General features: G+C 45.3%; 1 protein-coding gene across 4 annotated transcripts; it reads left to right on the top strand.

The window, feature by feature from the left end:
- The first annotated feature begins 434 nt into the window (after positions 1-434).
- On the top strand, positions 435-13,168 carry spata7 (spermatogenesis associated 7). 4 transcript variants are annotated; one of them, XM_046367133.1, is made up of 13 exons: positions 435-629; positions 1,300-1,514; positions 8,868-8,939; positions 9,072-9,161; positions 9,267-9,314; positions 9,413-9,549; positions 9,724-10,178; positions 10,420-10,468; positions 11,104-11,231; positions 11,335-11,385; positions 11,568-11,645; positions 12,058-12,115; positions 12,279-13,168. In XM_046367133.1, exons 2-13 carry the CDS (start codon positions 1,475-1,477, stop codon positions 12,864-12,866), a joined length of 1,794 nt encoding a protein of 597 aa, XP_046223089.1. In that variant the 5' UTR covers positions 435-629; positions 1,300-1,474; the 3' UTR covers positions 12,867-13,168. The 4 variants fall into 4 exon arrangements, with proteins under 4 accessions (XP_046223089.1, XP_046223092.1, XP_046223091.1 ...); XM_046367136.1 differs by lacking the exon at positions 1,300-1,514 and having other exon boundaries at positions 9,072-9,145; XM_046367135.1 differs by lacking the exon at positions 1,300-1,514 and having other exon boundaries at positions 9,267-9,293.
- The last annotated feature ends 1,870 nt before the right edge of the window (positions 13,169-15,038 follow it).

Below are 15,038 nucleotides of genomic sequence, written 5' to 3'. Positions count from 1 at the left end.
AGCATGAATTACTCATGATATTACTTTCAGGGTGAAAAATAGGTTTACATTAAATATTGAAATGTGCCTTATGTGTGTGCACATTTCCAACAAGATGTTTGTTGTGGCCCGATGTGGTAGCCTAGTGTTTATGATAGAGAGATAGAGATAGAGAGCGCGCACGTATGTGTTTTCAGAACCATGGACAGGTCCCATCCCTCCATAGGCTGCTACTGATCAAACAAGCCACAATTAAAAACAGGTCAATGTTGCACATTCCAAACATCAATCATGCCTGTTTTCAAGAGACAACTACACATCAAGACAGCTAAACATAAAAACATGTGTTCCAGAGAAATGTATAGTGCGCATGCTTTAGAGTTTTTACAAGTGAAAAACTTTACGCATGTTCTATGTATAGCGTAATGACGCAGTCATAGCAACCGGCATGGAGACAAAGAAGCTTCCTAACCTAATCTTGCGGAGTCAGCGGCAGTTCAGGGATTTGTTAGCTCGACTCCAGAAATGTGAGGGTTTAAAATAAGTAAATCCATAACCTAGAACTTGGTAAATCAACCTATACACAATTGATCTATCTGAAGAACTTGGTATGAGCATGGGATACACCGAGTATATGGATCCAAAAAGAGGTTGGTAGATACGGTTTGCTAGCTAACGTTAGTTTACTAACCGTTAGCTAACCACATGTTAGCAAAGGTTCTCTGAAATGTGCTCATGTTTACTTCAACAAGTCACACGTTTACGGTTAGACAAGGCAAGTAACGTTAGTCATGTCACAAGTGTATGGCAAAACTGTAACTCTAAAATTGTGTTGGCTACTTTTAGCTGCATGGGGATGTATTATGTAAAGCTGGCTAGTTAGCTCGATAGCTAACTTAACAAGGCAAATGAAATTGAATGCGCTAGCTAGCTAACCAGGTTAAATAGGGCATGATCAGTAACGTTAACTGTTAGCTAAATATTTTAACTACAGTGCCATAGTGTGCTTAGGTTACACGATGACTTTTTTATTTATTTTTTATCTAGGTCAATATAGACCTGAACTGGGTAGGCTACATACACGCCAAACGGAGATGCCCAAAAATATATAGCTTAGTTTTATTACAAATAAACTAGCTAGTTAAAATGTACAAGCTTAGCTGTATGCTGGCAGGCTTGGACTGCCACAAAAAGTTGTTTACATGTTTAGTCTCAAAACTCTCAATTACAACAGGTCTGCTACAATAATTTAGTGGTTACATGCTATATTAATTTATCAACCAGCAGCTCTGCCTTGTTTCCCTTTCTGTCCTCTGGCAGGAAATCCACCACCATAGGAAACCGGAGGTGGAGGAGGTGTACCTGCTGCAACCAATCCGAGCATACAAACTATTATTTCAAACGGACCAATAACCTCACAGTTCCAAATCACTGATTTCTAAAATCCTGTATGGGAAAACATTTAACAATTTTCCCTGTTTGACCGCTAGGTTTTATGGGTATTATCACACCTCCACTGTGGGGCTCTATAGCAGGTGCAGTGAAAATCATTCATTTAAATATTTTAATTGAACCTTTATTTACCTAGGCAAGTCAGTTAAGAACAAGTTCTTATTTACAATGACGGCCTTCCAAAAGGCCTCCTGCGGGGACGGGGGCTGGGATTAAAAAATTATAAGACAAAACACACATCATGACAAGAGACAATCACAACACTACTAAAAGAGAGACCTAAGACAACAACACAGCATGGTAACAACACCACATGACAACAACAGGGTAGCTACACAACATGGCAGAAGGACAAAACATGGTAGAAACATTGGGCACAGACAACAGCACAAAGGGCAAGAAGGTAGAGACAACAATACAGCCACAACTGTCAGTAAGAGTGTCCATGATTGAGTCTTTGAATGAAGAGATGGAGATAAAACTGTCCAGTTTGAGTGTTTTTTGCAGCTGCTGCAAGCTGAAAAGAGGAGCGACCCAGGGATGTGTGCACTTTGGGGACCTTTAACAGAATGTGACTGGCAGAGCGAGTGTTGTATGTAGAGGATGAGGGCTGCAGTATGTGTTATGCAGGTGAAGGAGGACCCAAACGCGACTTAACAGAAACAGAGTTTATTAATGCTCAAAACCGAATAACTGAAATCCTCTAGATAGTAGAGGGGAAAACAACTGGAGAAGCGGCCACAGACTGCAGGTCGCTTCGGGTAGGCGCAGGCCGTAGTCAACTGAGACACCTGCTCACACGCAGCGTCTGAAGAAGGCACAAAACACGACAGGACAGGGTGATACACAATCACGGCAAAAAACACGACAGGACAGGGCGAAACGCAATTACAGCATGGAATACAAAACAAGGAACCGACGGAACAGGAACGGATCACAAAGGAATAAATAGGGAGTCTAATCAGGGGAAAGGATCGGGAACAGGTGTGGAAAGACTAAATGATGATTAGGGGAATAGGAACAGCTGGGAGCAGGAACGGAACGACAGAGAGAAGAGAGAGCGAGAGAGTGAGAGAGGGAGGGGAGAGAGAAGGATAGAACCAAACAAGACCAGCAGAGGGAAACGAATAGCATGGGGAGCACAGGGACAAGACATGACAATGAATGACAAACATGACAGTACCCCCCACTCACCGAGCGCCTCCTGGCGCACTCGAGGAGGAATCCTGGCGGCAACGGAGGAAATCATCGATGAGCGAACGGTCCAGCACGTCCCGAGACGGAACCCAACTCCTCTCCTCAGGACCGTAACCCTCCCAATCCACTAGGTATTGGTGACCCCGTCCCGAGAACGCATGTCCATAATTTTATGTACCTTGTAAATAGGTGCGCTCTCGACAAGGACGGGAGGGGGGAGGGAAGACGAACGGGGGTGCGAAGAAAGGGCTTAACACAGGAGACATGGAAGACAGGATGGACGACGAAGATGTCGCGGAAGAAGCAGTCGCACAGCGACAGGATTGACGACCTGGGAGACACGGAACGGACCAATGAACCGCGGAGTCAACTTACGAGAAGCTGTCGTAAGAGGAAGGTTGCGAGTGGAAAGCCACACTCTCTGGCCGCAACAATACCTTGGACTCTTAATCCTGCGTTTATTGGCGGCTCTCACCGTCTGTGCCCTGTAACGGCAAAGTGCAGACCTCACCCTCCTCCAGGTGCGCTCACAACGTTGGACAAACGCTTGAGCGGAGGAACGCTGGACTCGGCAAGCTGGGATGAGAACAGAGGAGGCTGGTAACCCAGACTACTCTGAAACGGAGATAACCCGGTAGCAGACGAAGGAAGCGAATTGTGAGCGTATTCTGCCCAGGGAGCTGTTCTGCCCAAGACGCAGGGTTCCTGAAAGAAAGGCTGCGTAGTATGCGCGACCAATCGTCTGATTGGCCCTCTCTGCTTGACCGTTAGACTGGGGATGAAACCCGGAAGAGAGACTGACGGACGCACCAATCAAACGACAGAACTCCCTCCAAAACTGTGACGTGAATTGCGGACCTCTGTCTGAAACGGCGTCTAACGGGAGGCCATGAATTCTGAATACATTCTCAATAATGATTTGTGCCGTCTCCTTAGCGGAAGGAAGTTTAGCGAGGGGAATGAAATGTGCCGCCTTAGAGAACCTATCGACAACCGTCAGAATCACAGTCTTCCCCGCAGACAAAGGCAGACCGGTAATGAAGTCTAAGGCAATGTGAGACCATGGTCGAGAAGGAATGGGGAGCGGTCTGAGACGACCGGCAGGAGGGAGTTACCCGACTTAGTCTGCGCGCAGTCCGAACAGGCAGCCACGAAACGGCGCGTGTCACGCTCCTGAGTCGGCCACCAAAAGCGCTGGCGAATAGACGCAAGAGTGCCTCGAACACCGGGATGACCCGCTAACTTGGCAGAGTGAGCCCACTGAAGAACAGCCAGACGAGTGGAAACAGGAACGAAAAGGAGGTTACTAGGACAAGCGCGCGGCGACGCAGTGTGCGTGAGTGCTTGCTTAACCTGTCTTTCAATTCCCCAGACTGTTAACCCGACAACACGCCCATAAGGAAGAATCCCCTCGGGATCAGTAGAAGCCACAGAAGAACTAAACAGACGGGATAAGGCATCAGGCTTGGTGTTCTTGCTACCCGGACGGTAAGAAATCACAAACTCGAAACGAGCGAAAAACAACGCCCAACGAGCTTGACGGGCATTAAGTCGTTTGGCAGAACGGATGTACTCAAGGTTCTTATGGTCTGTCCAAACGACAAAAGGAACGGTCGCCCCCTCCAACCACTGTCGCCATTCGCCTAGGGCTAAGCGGATGGCGAGCAGTTCACGGTTACCCACATCATAGTTGCGCTCAGATGGCGACAGGCGATGAGAAAAATAAGCGCAAGGATGAACCTTATCGTCAGACTGGAAGCGCTGGGATAGAATGGCTCCCACGCCTACCTCTGAAGCGTCAACCTCGACAATGAATTGTCTAGTGACGTCAGGAGTAACGAGGATAGGAGCGGACGTAAAACGTTCTTTTAGAAGATCAAAAGCTCCCTGGGCGGAACCGGACCACTTAAAACACGTCTTGACAGAAGTAAGAGCTGTGAGAGGGGCAGCAACTTGACCGAAATTACGAATGAAACGCCGATAGAAATTAGCGAAACCTAAAAAGCGCTGCAACTCGACACGTGACCTTGGAACGGGCCAATCACTGACAGCTTGGGCCTTAGCGGAATCCATCTGAATGCCTTCAGCGGAAATAACGGAACCGAGAAAAGTAACGGAGGAGACATGAAAAGAGCACTTCTCAGCCTTTACGTAGAGACAATTCTCTAAAGGCGCTGTAGAACACGTCGAACGTGCTGAACATGAATCTCGAGTGACGGAGAAAAAATCAGGATATCGTCAAGATAGACAAAAACAAAAATGTTCAGCATGTCTCTCAGAACATCATTAACTAATGCCTGAAAAACAGCTGGCGCATTGGCGAGACCGAACGGCAGAACCCGGTACTCAAAATGCCCTAACGGAGTATTAAACGCCGTTTTCCACTCGTCCCCCCTCTCTGATGCGCACGAGATGGTAAGCGTTACGAAGGTCCAACTTAGTAAAGCACCTGGCTCCCTGCAGAATCTCGAAGGCTGATGACATAAGGGGAAGCGGATAACGATTCTTAACCGTTATGTCATTCAGCCCTCGATAATCCACGCAGGAGCGCAGAGTACCGTCCTTCTTCTTAACAAAAAAGAACCCCGCCCCGGCCGGAGAGGAAGAAGGCACTATGGTACCGGCGTCAAGAGACACAGACAAATAATCCTCGAGAGCCTTACGTTCGGGAGCCGACAGAGAGTATAGTCTACCTCGAGGAGGAGTGGTCCCCGGAAGGAGATCAATACTACAATCATACGACCGGTGAGGAGGAAGGGAGTTGGCTCGGGACCGACTGAAGACCGTGCGCAGATCATGATATTCCTCCGGCACTCCTGTCAAATCGCCAGGTTCCTCCTGAGAAGTAGGGACAGAAGAAATGGGAGGGATGGCAGACATTAAACACTTCACATGACAAGAAACGTTCCAGGATAGGATAGAATTACTAGACCAATTAATAGAAGGATTATGACATACAAGCCAGGGGTGACCCAAAACAACAGGTGTAAACGGTGAACGGAAAATCAAAAAAGACATAGTCTCACTGTGGTTACCAGATACTGTGAGAGTTAAAGGTAGTGTCTCAAATTTGATACTGGGAAGATGACTACCATCTAAGGCAAACATGGGCGTAGGCCTGTCTAACGGTCTGAAAGGAATGTTATGTTTCCGAGCCCATGCTTCGTCCATGAAACAACCCTCAGCCCCAGAGTCAATCAAAGCACTGCATGTAGCACCCGAACCGGTCCAGCGTAGATGGACCGACATAGTAGTACAAGATCTAGATGAAGGGACCTGAGTAGTAGCGCTCACCAGTAGCCCTCCGCTTACTGATGGGCTCTGGCCTCTTACTGGACATGAAATAACAAAATGTCCAGCAACTCCGCAATAGAGGCACAGGCGGTTGGTGATCCTCTGTTCCCTCTCCTTATTCGAGATGCGAATCCCTCCCAGCTGCATGGGCTCAGTCTCAAAGCCAGAGGGAGATGGTTGCGATGCGGAGCAGGGAAACACCGTTGATGCGAGCTCTCTTCCACGAGCCCGGTGACGAAGATCTACCCGTCGTTCTATGCGGATGGCGAGAGCAATCAAGGAGTCCACATCTGAAGGAACCTCCCGGGAGAGAATCTCATCCTTAACCACTGCGTGGAGTCCCTCCAGAAAACGAGCGAGCAGCGCCGGCTCGTTCCACTCACTAGAGGCAGCAAGAGTGCGAAACTCAATGGAATAATCCGTTATGGACCGTTCACCTTGGCATAAGGAAGCCAGGGCCCTAGAAGCCTCCTTACCAAAAACTGAACGGTCAAAAACCCGAATCATCTCCTCTTTAAAGTTCTGGAATCTGTTAGAGCAATCAGCCCTTGCCTCCCAGATAGCTGTGCCCCATTCTCGAGCCCGGCCAGTAAGGAGTGAAATGACGAAAGCAACCCGAGCTCTCTCTCTAGAGTATGTGTGGGGTTGGAGAGAGAACACAATCTCACACTGCGTGAGAAAGGAGCGGCACTCAGTGGGCTGCCCGGAGTAGCAAGGTGGGTTATTAACCCTGGGTTCAGGAGGCTCGGCAGGCCAGGGAGTAACAGGTGGCACGAGACGTAGACTCTGGAACTGTCCAGAGAGGTCGGAAACCTGAGCGGCCAGGTTCTCCACGGCATGGCGAGCAGCAGACAATTCCTGCTCGTGTCTGCCGAGCATGGCTCCTTGGATCTCGACGGCAGTGTAACGAGCGTCTGAAGTCGCTGGGTCCATTCTTTGGTCGGTTCCTTCTGTTATGCAGGTGAAGGAGGACCCAAACGCGACTTAACAGAAACAGAGTTTATTAATGCTCAAAACCGAATAACTGAAATCCTCTAGATAGTAGAGGGGAAAACAACTGGAGAAGCGGCCACAGACTGCAGGTCGCTTCGGGTAGGCGCAGGCCGTAGTCAACTGAGACACCTGCTCACACGCAGCGTCTGAAGAAGGCACAAAACACGACAGGACAGGGTGATACACAATCACGGCAAAAAACACGACAGGACAGGGCGAAACGCAATTACAGCATGGAATACAAAACAAGGAACCGACGGAACAGGAACGGATCACAAAGGAATAAATAGGGAGTCTAATCAGGGGAAAGGATCGGGAACAGGTGTGGAAAGACTAAATGATGATTAGGGGAATAGGAACAGCTGGGAGCAGGAACGGAACGACAGAGAGAAGAGAGAGCGAGAGAGTGAGAGAGGGAGGGGGAGAGAGAAGGATAGAACCAAACAAGACCAGCAGAGGGAAACGAATAGCATGGGGAGCACAGGGACAAGACATGACAATGAATGACAAACATGACAGTATGTATCTCAGATAGGGGGGGAGTGAGGCCTAAGAGGGTTTTATCAACCAGTGGGTCTCGCGATGTGTATACAGAGATTACCAGGTTACAGAGGATTATACAGTGCGGTGATGTGTCCTATAAGGAGCATTGGTGGCAAATCTGATGGCCGAATGGTAAAGAACATCTAGCCGCTTGAGAGCACCCTTACCTGCTGATCTTTAAATTACATCTCCGTAATCTAGCATAGGTAGGATGGTCATCTGAATCAGGGTTATTTTGGCAGCTGGGGTGAAAGAGGAAAGAAGAAAGAAGTCAAAAAAGAAGTCTAGATTTAGCCTAAGCCTGCAGCTTTGATATGTGCTGAGAGAATGACAGTGTACCGTCTAGTCATACTCCCAAATACTTGTATGAGGTGACTACCTCAACCTCTAAACCCTCAGAAGTAGTAATCACACTGGTGGGGAGAGGGGCATTCTTCTTACCATACCACATGACTTTTGTTTCAAAGGTGTTCAGAACAAGGTTACGGGTAGAGAACGCTTGTTGGACACTAAGAAAGCTTTGTCGTAGAGCGTTTAACACAAAACCCTGGGAAGGGCCAGCTGAGTAGAAGACTATCATCTGCATATACATGGATGAGAGAGCTTCCTACTGCCTGATATGCTTACCTTACTAGCTCCTACAGTGCAGTAAAATGTCTAGCGAATACACAAATAATTAAAGAAATCAAGAAATTTCAGAACGAGTCCAATTAACAACCCAAGTAGATACATTCTGTGTTTCTAGCTCCAACAGTGCAGTAATATCTAACAAGTACTATCTAACAATTTCACAACAATACACACAACACACACAAATCCAAAGTAAAGGAATGGAATTAAAAATAAATACATATTTGGACGAGCAATGTCGGAGCAGCGTAGAATAGAATACAGTAAATACTTATGAGATGAGTAATGCAAAATATTTAAACATTATTAAAGTGACCAGTGTTCCATTATTAAAGTGGCCAGTTATTTCAAGTCTATGTATATAGGGCAGCAGCCTCTAAGGTGCTACAGCATTGTCACATAGGTATTCCACTTGTCCAGGTGGGATAGGGAGGTGTGCAGTGCCACAGCAATTGTGTTGTCTGTGGATCTGTTGGGGCAGTATGCAAATTGTAGTGTGTCTAGGGTTTCTAGTAAGGTGGAGGTGATATGGTCCTTGACTAGCCTCTCAAAGGACTTCATGATGACAGATGTGAATGCTACTGGGCGATAGTAATTTAGTTAATTTACCTTAGCTTGCTTGGGTACGGGAACAATGGTGGACCTCTTGAAGCAGGTGGGGACACCAGACTAGGATAGGAAGAGGTTGAATATTACATTACTCCTCTCACTGACTGCTAAGCACTCCTTTAACCAATGTTAATTAACATTGACTAGCTAACAAACTAATTCACTTTTAGGTAATGCATCGCCTGGCCCAGGCCACAGTCTGACTGGACCACCCAGAGGACAGATGAGTTTAAAAAGCAGCCGTAAGTATTAGGCTATAACAATGTGTACAGTGTAATGTATACCTCAACATACAGCTCCACATCACACAAGGGTGATATGTGTTTACTTGCTTCAATCTCCACATTCCGCTCATGTTTGTCTTGGGTTTACAGCGTTCTGCCCTCGGTCGTCGAGCAGACTAACTCAGTGCATTATTCAAGACCATATGGTGTCCCATTATAAAAAGGTATATTCAGCTAAAGGTAAGGGATACAACCGGTGAAGTAAAATAACGTGTGTCCTCTAGAATTTCAGTCATATGCTGACTTTGGTTATTGACATAAATATTCTCTTCCAATGTCTTTCAGCTGCCATTGATTCATCAGTACCCAAAAGTATGCTAAGCAGTGTAAAATGTATGTTTTTTTTACATCTGAAATCACAATGTCTAAATAAATTGCACATAGGCTATATGATCTGATTTCGTTGATCATTGTTGTGTGTACATTCACAGATAATGACCAGTTACGGCGGGAGCAGTTGAGGAAAGATGCGTCTAGGTCTGATAGACGGCCTCAGTCAGCTGGTTCACACTCACAGAGGAGCAGCAGAGCCAACACCAAAGCCTCCTGCCCATCACAAAATATGCAAGTAAGAAGGCACTGCAGTGATTTCTGCATGTAGTTTAGTTATCACCTAATTTTAAATCATTCTTGAAGTGTACACTGGCACTCACACCGTCATTATAAGTGTGTAATATTACATGGAAATAGATGGTAAAGATTATTGTATTGATTCTATTGATGGGTCTCTCTTGCCTTTCAGAGTGTAGCAGGTCAAGAGAGTGCCTATTTCTACCTGGGAAGCTCAATGATTTCTACTCCAAGAATCAACACCTCCTTTCACGCCAAGCAAATAGTTTACCCGTCCCAAATGGTCGGAGGGTCTGGGAGCCCCCCGCACTTCTTCCACTGTGCATCAGAGTACAGCTATAGGAGCCCAAACTCCCAGAGGCAGCAGCCAGCCCGCTCCACCACAGGTACCCAGAGTGGCTACAAGGCCTTTCAGGACCCTGTCCAGAAGACCTACAGTGGGGACCTGATTCAGAAACACGCCCACCGCTTCACCCAGGACAAGCCCTTCACTCCCAGGACTCTGAAGTCAGACAGCAGGTCCTATCTGTCTCAGTATCGCTACTACACACCTCCTCGCGGTAAACCAGCCCAGGACCAGGAGAGGACCATCCCCAGGCTGACACGGCAGGAGTCCTATCATGGAAGGTGACGTGTTTCCCTGTTTGACAGCACATGTGTCTTATTTTTCTGTTTGTGTGAATGAGGTGAGAGAAAGAGAGAGATGTAGACAGGATGAGAGGGTGATACCATGGAAACATTGGCTAATTAACATCCTTTCATATAGTTGTTTCACCTTTGAACAGGATCTAATGAGATGAGCATGCTCATCGTTCGCACACAGCAGCTAGTCCAGACAGTATCCTGAATCCTGTTTCTTTTCCTGCAGCACACGAACCAAGGAATGCTCATCGCCTGAATGGGATAATCAACCCCTGGCAAGTTCGATTAAACCCTTCATCCCTGGAAGAACATATTCCAGTATTATAGGATATAGTCAAGGAAAAAGTGTGGTAGAATTAGTTGATTATATTTGCTGTTATATTGAGAGACAGTAGTGTGAATAGGAGGAAGTAAAAAGAGAAGTCTTTCAAGAGCACCTACCACAAATGAAAGACAATGCAAGATCAGCATCCATTACAATTAGGTCTAAGTGGTGTTCGGAAATGCTAAGGAGATGATAGACAAGAAGTAGGATTGGCTGAGAATTGAGACAAATATGATTGATATGGATGCAGTGCCAAGGTCTTGCCATAATACAGGTGGAGATGACTAAGCCAGCATCCATCATATTGACAGCCTGGTTTGGCTTGGAGTAGCAAGGAACGGCATCCAATAAAATACTCTTTCAAATTGAGAGAGGTGCATTACACTAGCTGTACTGCAAGGTCAATGTTATTGGAGTGACTATAATATTTCAGATGCAGAGTCACCAACTCTGGTCTAAATAAGGAAACAAACTCATAAACAATGATCAAATCTAGAGCAGATTATACTTGTAAATATTATACAGCTTAATTAAACACATGGAGCCTGATTAAAACTGAATGAATTGATCACTCTGTTATTATAGGGACATGGTACAGAGCATGAGTGGTCGGATGCAGACGATGAGTCCCATACACTGAATCTGTCAGCATTTGGACAAAGAAGCAAGGGAACCAAGAGCGTAAGCAGCGATCACTTCCATCCCTCATTCAGGTAATGTTTATACTGGTTTCAGACTATGTGCTGTGGTATTGTACCTGTGCTTCTTGTACAATTTATTTTTTAAACCTATTTTGTCTTGATTGGCTTCTTCCAGGGTTTCGCCAGAAGGAATGACATCTCCTATCATGAAGAGGGTGTCTGCAGAGTAAGAACCATTTTTTAACCTTGTCACCTTTAATCACTACTTGTCTATAAAATATAGGAAAATATGATAGGCTGATATAATAAATTCATGATTACTGCTGAACCCTAGCAGTTCCAAGCAGTCTCACTTATGTAGTTTCCCTGTAAAGTTACCATTCTGACTTACCATTCCTTTCTCTACAGGGAGGAAGAATTTATGTACCTTGAATTTATTGCTGATGTAACAAATGAAATCTTGTCCAGGGGCCTGTACTCTGACAGGTATGTCACTTTTATATGAACTGTTTTTCTCAGGACATGAGACCTTGTAGCACCGTGTCTGGTATTTATGCTAGGCTATAAATCACAAATGATGGTCTCAATGATATTTGTAATAATCCCACCTGATGAAACCAGTAATAGGGGGCATGTTAATGTTGCTGCACTGCTCTCTGGCTGCTTTTTACACAGGCAGCCAATTCTGATATTTTTTTCACTAATTGGTCTGTTGACCAATCAGGTCATTTCTGAAAAAGCACTGACATTAAAAGATCTCATGCGATTGGTCAAAAGACCAATTAGTGGGGGACAAATATCAGAATTGGGCTGCCTGTGTAAACGCAGCTTGTGTGTCACTGAATATGAATGTGTTACCACAAGTAGGTATTCATACCAATTCATTCTCCTTCTAAAGGGTCTTAGAGCGGGTGTTTGAACGTCACGTTGACAAGAATAAACATCTATTGGATGAGGTGGGTGTCTAAACTTGACATGGGCATCTGCACTGGCATCATGTTTTTTACACTAATGCTACATTCAAAATGGCAAAGCGAGAACCAAAAAAGTTGATATGTTCTGTACTTAAAATTAGAGATCTGTCAGGGTCATAGTGAACTCTTTTTGTTCTTTTTTAAGGACAAAATGTGCCACCTTCTGGAGACTCTGCGCAATGACTTGCAAAGTCCAGCCAACACACCTACCTTTAGTGCAGAGCCTAAGAATGGTGAGGAGACAGAGCTTGACCTTCTTCATAGTCATCTCCAGGGTCTGGATTCTCTGGACAGAGGAGCACTATCAGAAACCAAAGAGGACAATGACCTTTTTCCCTATGCATTGTTTAACCAGGACAGTAGTGGGCTGGAGAATGTTGTTCCATTGTCAGTGTCCACACCGTTATATGGTAGCCCTCCTAAGAGGACTGACTCTGACAGTCTGCCTGTTGGTTCACCTGATGCTGATGGAGGTGCAGAGGGCCTGGATGAGCACAATCATGACAGGGAAAATGATTTTCCTCCTTCACTTGGTGAAAATACCCCTCTGACCCTTGAGGAGGACCACAATCAAAACCTAGAAGACAATTATGGTGGACTATCCAAAGACCTGGAAGATCTTGAGAGAAATCTGTCCGAGTCATTGCATGTTTCCAATGCACCTAATTCCACAGGGCCAGTAGTCACTGAGAATATAAACACAGTAGCCTCTTTCAGTGATGATGAGTTCTGATTTTATTAGTATTTTAGGGATGAGTTTTGTGAACTTTGTAGTCAAAGGAGACTATTTTCGATAACAACAATTTGATATAGGTTTTTGCATCTTAAATGTGTTTTATAAATGGGAGCTGATAGGTATATTTCATACTTTTTGCCTATTCCTGTGCTGGGCACCATTGCCATGTGTATTTCCAGTACAAAGTATTGACCAATATATATTTGGATTATTGTTACACAATGATGAGAAGGAACTAGACCGTATATTCATATTTTACAGCAACCTGGCATGAAGTAATTAAACTGACAGTTCACAAATGAGTGCAATATGAGCAGAACTATAGATTTGCAGTGATGGTGCTGAATAAGGTAAATCAAGCAGGGAGGCAGCTGTCCCGTTTCTCTACTTGGCATTCCGGCCGTATGATGTCATGGCCTCAATCTGCCGTGTATTACGCTATTGTTGAGGAACTACTCAAACTTCTATAAGGAATACAGCCGATTAAACCGTTGTTAGTGGACCTGAATTATTTTATTATTCGTAGTTTTGTTTGTGCATTTAAATCAACGTAGATCAGCAGATGTAGCTAGAGATTCATACACTTGATGCTCTTTCGGCAGGAAGTGAAGCACGTTAGCTGGCTTAGTCTGATTTTGGCATGATGCAGGTTAAACTTGAAACAAACTACACTTTCTTTTATATTGGACATATGTATATCCTATTATCACTTATAGCCGCTTTGGCTATGCACAATTTACAAATGGACTCATTTGGTTTTGGCGGACATCAATAAGGTAACGGTGATAATATCAGCTCGCTAGTTATTTACAGGGATTTTGTTAAGTGACGCCGGGAGAGAAGAGCCCGTTTTGACGCCGACGACGTTCACGTTAGCAATGTTAGTATGTTTGCTAATTAGCTAGTGTACTTACTAGTTTGTAGCTAGCCAGCTAACTAGATAACGTTACGTAGCCACACGTTTCGGTTTTGGAAGCTTCTCTGATTTATAACAGTATTGGTAACGTGTTGCTTCAACTGAAGTTAGCTTGTTGGCTAAAGTTGATAGGGTCAATGAGCTAGCCAACGTGCTAATTTAGCTATAGTTAACGTCATCTACCTAGCTAACGTCAAATAAGATGCTGATATATGATAGAGACTGTCCGTCTCTATCATCTAACCTGTATTAAACGTAATAGAATGTTGGGTATTAGCAAAAGTCGTTGATCTCCTTGTAACAAGCAAAATCTGGAGCTCACTGCATTGTCAAAAATCAATGTTGATCTGTTATTCCAGTGTAATGAAAGTGTCCTACTGATAACTTTTGGATGGAGAACCATTGCCATCAAAAAGGTACAGAGTTATCGCAGCACATTCTGAAATCACTGACCGAGTTGTACCAATAAGTCAGATGCTCCCTGTCTAGCTAGCTAGCTAAATTGATTAACACTACCAATAAACTATTATCTCGAGGACAGATTCAATTTTACTTCTGGGTAACCGAGATTACAAATAAACAGTGTTCTTTAAAGGGCATATGTTTAATGTGAAGGGACCTTACATACATACCCCAACCAGAAACCCATGGATTACAGGCAGCTGCCGCACTGAGCTAAAGGTTAGAGCTGCCGCTTTCAAGGAGTGGGACTCTAACCCAGAAACTTCTAAGAAGTCCCGCTATGCCCTCCGACGAACGAACCATCACAGGCAAAGCATCAATACAGAACTAAGATTGAATCGTACTACACCAGCTCTGACGCTCGTCGGATGTGGCAGGGCTTGCAAACCATTACAGACTACAAGGGGGAGCACAGCCGAGAGCTGCCCAGTGATGGGAGCCTACCAGACGAACTAAACTACTTCTATGCTCGCTTCGAGGCAAATAACACTGAAACATGCATAAAAGCACCAGCTGTCCCGGAAGACTGTTGAGAGCAGGTTGAGAGCTTCAAGTTCCTTGGCATCCACATCACCAACATGGTCCAAGCACACTTGAAGTGGGCACGACAAAACCTATTCCCCCTCTGGAGACTGAAAATATTTGGCATGGGTCCTCAGATCCTCAAAAGGTTCTACAGCTGCACCATCGAGAGCACTGACTGGTTGCATCACTGCCTGGTATGGCAACTGCTCGGCCTCCGACTGCAAGGAACTACAGAGGCTAGTGCGAACGGCCCAGTACATCACTGG

The sequence above is a fragment of the Oncorhynchus gorbuscha genome, linkage group LG10 (assembly GCF_021184085.1).
Source record: "Oncorhynchus gorbuscha isolate QuinsamMale2020 ecotype Even-year linkage group LG10, OgorEven_v1.0, whole genome shotgun sequence".
Classification (NCBI taxonomy): domain Eukaryota; kingdom Metazoa; phylum Chordata; class Actinopteri; order Salmoniformes; family Salmonidae; genus Oncorhynchus; species Oncorhynchus gorbuscha.
The sequence above is the reverse complement of the archived record's forward strand: the minus strand, read 5'-3'. Positions and strand labels throughout refer to the sequence as shown.